General features: G+C 50.7%; 1 protein-coding gene across 12 annotated transcripts in view; it reads right to left on the bottom strand.

The window, feature by feature from the left end:
- Window positions 1-238: 238 nt before the first annotated feature.
- unm_hu7910 (un-named hu7910) overlaps window positions 239-3,395 on the bottom strand; it is a 26,868-nt gene continuing 23,711 nt past the window's right edge. For all 12 annotated transcript variants that reach the window (XM_017301804.1, XM_017301805.1, XM_017301802.1 and 9 more), the window contains 8 exons: window positions 2,874-3,010; window positions 2,692-2,790; window positions 2,525-2,614; window positions 1,591-1,728; window positions 1,386-1,521; window positions 1,217-1,308; window positions 922-1,055; window positions 239-848 (listed from right to left, as the gene is read on the bottom strand). In XM_017301804.1, coding sequence (XP_017157293.1) covers window positions 698-848; window positions 922-1,055; window positions 1,217-1,308; window positions 1,386-1,521; window positions 1,591-1,728; window positions 2,525-2,614; window positions 2,692-2,790; window positions 2,874-3,010 — 977 coding nt within the window. In that variant the 3' untranslated portion in view covers window positions 239-697. The remainder of the gene's footprint in view (window positions 849-921; window positions 1,056-1,216; window positions 1,309-1,385; window positions 1,522-1,590; window positions 1,729-2,524; window positions 2,615-2,691; window positions 2,791-2,873; window positions 3,011-3,395) is intronic.

Below are 3,395 nucleotides of genomic sequence, written 5' to 3'. Positions count from 1 at the left end.
GGTGAGGTGAGACGGCGGTGAGGTGAGACGGTGAGACGGCGGTGAGGTGTGCGGCAGATCGACCCCAGCTGGTTGACCGGTGGGGATGGGTCACTGTGGTTTGGAAAGAAAAGAGCCTGGAGGAGAATAAATAAAAATTAATGCCTTTAAGGAAAATCTGAGGAAACTTGAGAAGCAAAAGGAGAAGAAAATATTTTTACGGCTCCTCCAGTAAAACGGAACAAACCAAAGAATTTTCCCTTTTTTTCATTTTTTATTATTTTATATAAATATTAATCATCTTTTTTAACATCTTGTATTGCAAAGTAAATGTGCAAAAAAAAAAAAGCTGATCAAGAGGAAACAGGCGGAGGAAAGTTTTTTTGACAGCAATTAAAACATGATGCAGGCTTTTATTGTGAAGGTCCAGAGCTTCCTGCAGCTGTAGTGTTTCAGTAATTCACAGACAGGGATGGAGAGAAGGAGGTGGTTCTGGTTCATTATTAAAGGAAGTGAATGGATCCACGATCACGACGGAACACCAGAACCCGACCCGATCAGAACCGGGCCCAGAAAGTACCGAGCCGTCCGGCTTAACGTCCAGTCAGTAGTTTAAAACATTCATCAGTCTGAGTCCATCGGTCAGGCCGCTCCTTCACGACTCAAACCGTGGGGTCCACGGAACCGGGTGGGCGGAACCGGGTGGGCGGAACCGGTCCTAAATGGGGCTGAGCGTCTGGCGCTGGTACTGGCTCAGCTCCGGGTGCCACACGTCCACGATGAAGATCAGCCGGTAGCCGTCGGCCTCCTGCCACACCTCGTGCTCAAAGGAGTCGTCGAAGATCAGCACCTTCCCCTCCTCCCACTCCCTGCCAACAGGAAGTGGACGGTGATGTCACAGGAAGTGGTTTAAACTTTGGCTCGGCGATTCCAGCAGCTCACCTGGTCTGGTTGGTGCAGCGGATCCTGCAGCCCGGCGCCGGGATGACGAGGCCCAGGTGCATCCGCAGCCTGCAGTTGGTGGGTCCGGTGTGAGGCCAGACGTGAGTCCCAGGCTGCATCACCGAGAACTTTATCTAGGCCGCCGGCGACAGGAAGTCAGGAGGGACAAAACGCAGACAGGAAGTCAGGAAAAGGTAAATAAAACTGCTTTGCTTCTAATAATCTCAGTTAAAACTAGGACACCAAACAGGATGATTGGTTGTAGGGAACAGAGGTTCTGGTTCTGGTCGGGTACCTGTCCTCTCTTGCAGCCCGTCGTTTCAGGGAACCGCTCCATCAGGGCGCAGGTCTTCGGGACGCCCTGGCAGGCGCTTCCCACCCGTTTCCCTGGAGACACGGATCAACATCAGTTAGCCCGGGTCCGACCGGCGGTTCTGGGTCGGTTCTGGTTACCGGGTCAGCACCTTGCTGCCACAGCGTGTACTGGCCCCACTCTCCTTTCTCCCTCAGGTTCTCCTCCTCAGGAAGGAAGCGGCCCCGGCTGCGGTCCATCACCGCCAGCGCTTCGTCCCGGATCGTCTTCCAGTTCCGCTCCAGCATCTGGACAGACCAGCGTCCCGATCAGAACCGGGCCCGAGCGGTCCAGGACGCGTCGTCACGGCGACCTACCCGGACCAGGTCGGTGTATCCCGTCTCCTGCGGCGTCCACCAGGGCTGAGCCTTCAGTCCCTCCACGTTGTAGAGCGAGCGCTGCCACACGGAGGCGAAGTGCCCTCGCTGGTGACCCCGCTCGTACCACCGGTACGCCTGCAGACACACCGGGTCGTTCAGAACCAACAGAGGGACCAATCCTGAGTCCTGATTGGACCAGACCAGCCTGGCTGCTTTCAGCTCAACCGAACTTTAAACATTCGGTTCTGACCCAGTTCATGTGTTCATGTCCCTTCATCCAATCCATGGATGAATGAATGAATCAGAAAGCGCCACCTTGTGGTGCGCTCACAGAACTGCATACGTCTAACTTTTAAAATCCAAAAAAACGCAAAATATTACAACCCAGATATAAAATAATTAAGAATCTAAATAAAATTAAACAATATTTTAATAAAATCCAAATAGATTCCAGTGCAAACCAGTAACATCCAATAAATTCCAAATAGATTAGAAATAATATATTTTTGAGGATTTTAGATCATCTCTGTTACATAACTCCACTTTTTTCTTTAAACTCCTTTAAAAACCAATAAAAACTTTTCTAAAACACATCAAATGTTATTAATAAACATAAATAGTGACGTTTATTTCAGGAGGAAGGAAACCCGGAAATGTGCAGAGCGTTATGGGGGAAACACCGCCACCTGGTGGACAAACATGGAAATTACACCATCGTTTAAAGAATCGCATCAACAGAAAAGTTTACATTTTTTGTTCTGAGGAACAAATGTGACTTTTTTTTGACTAATTTAATAAAATGTATGTTAAATGAAAACATGAGCAACATTCATTCAGTGTTCATGACGCAGAGTTTAACACTATAAGCTGATAACTGATGTAATATTTCCTGATCGATAACCGATATTGATCCGTTTCTCCAGCCACTCACGCTGTCGTCTCCGACTCGCTGCAGAGCGTCTCCCAGGTGGAAGTAAAACCTGCCGTCGTCGGTTCCCGGCTCGCCGGACTCCAAGCCTTCCTGCAGAAACGGGGTGGGGAGGGGCGATGGTCATCATCAATAATCAATAATCAATACTGCAGTGAGGCCTGACCCACCCTGAGGTACGGGATGCTCTCTGCGATCTTGTTTTCCGCCTTCAGGATGAAGCCGTAGTGAACCTTGGCAAACCCGTTGCTAGGGGCAACGGCGAGGACCTGGTGGGCGGGGCAAAGGACACGCAGCCAATCAGCAGCGAGCTTCAGACCCGGAAGGCGGGCGTCTGAGCGGACCGGCGCACCTCTTCGTAAACCTTCTTCGCTCCCTTGTTGTCGCCTAGCAACAGGTGGGCGACGCCCAGGTCGTTCCTCAGGCCGACGTCGTCGGGGAAAACGTCGACGAGTTTCTGCAGCGTCGCCAGCGACCCCCGCATCCGACCTGGGAGCAGCGCAACATGACCTTTGACCCCAGGGCCCGGCCTCAACATGCAGGTCAAAATGGGTTTGAATTCATTTTGTGTCGATTCGACTTCCTGATTTTAACATTTAATCAAAAATAAAACCAGATAAAATCTCAAACTTTATCCAAATAAATCAGAAAAATAAATTAAACTGGAATCCAGTGAATCCTGATGAAACCCAGGAAGATCCAGAGGAACTCAGCATGTGGAGCCCGGTTCTGCTCTGACCCGGTTCTGGTTCTGCTCTGACCCGGTTCTGCTCTGACCCGGTTCTGCTCTGACCCGGTCTGGGTTCTGCTCTGACTCGGTTCTGCTCTGACCCGGTCTGGGTTCTGCTCTGACCCGGTTCTGGTTCTGCTCTGA

Source organism: Poecilia reticulata, linkage group LG20, assembly GCF_000633615.1.
Source record: "Poecilia reticulata strain Guanapo linkage group LG20, Guppy_female_1.0+MT, whole genome shotgun sequence".
NCBI lineage: Eukaryota > Metazoa > Chordata > Actinopteri > Cyprinodontiformes > Poeciliidae > Poecilia > Poecilia reticulata.
This window is presented reverse-complemented; position numbering and strand designations above follow the sequence as displayed.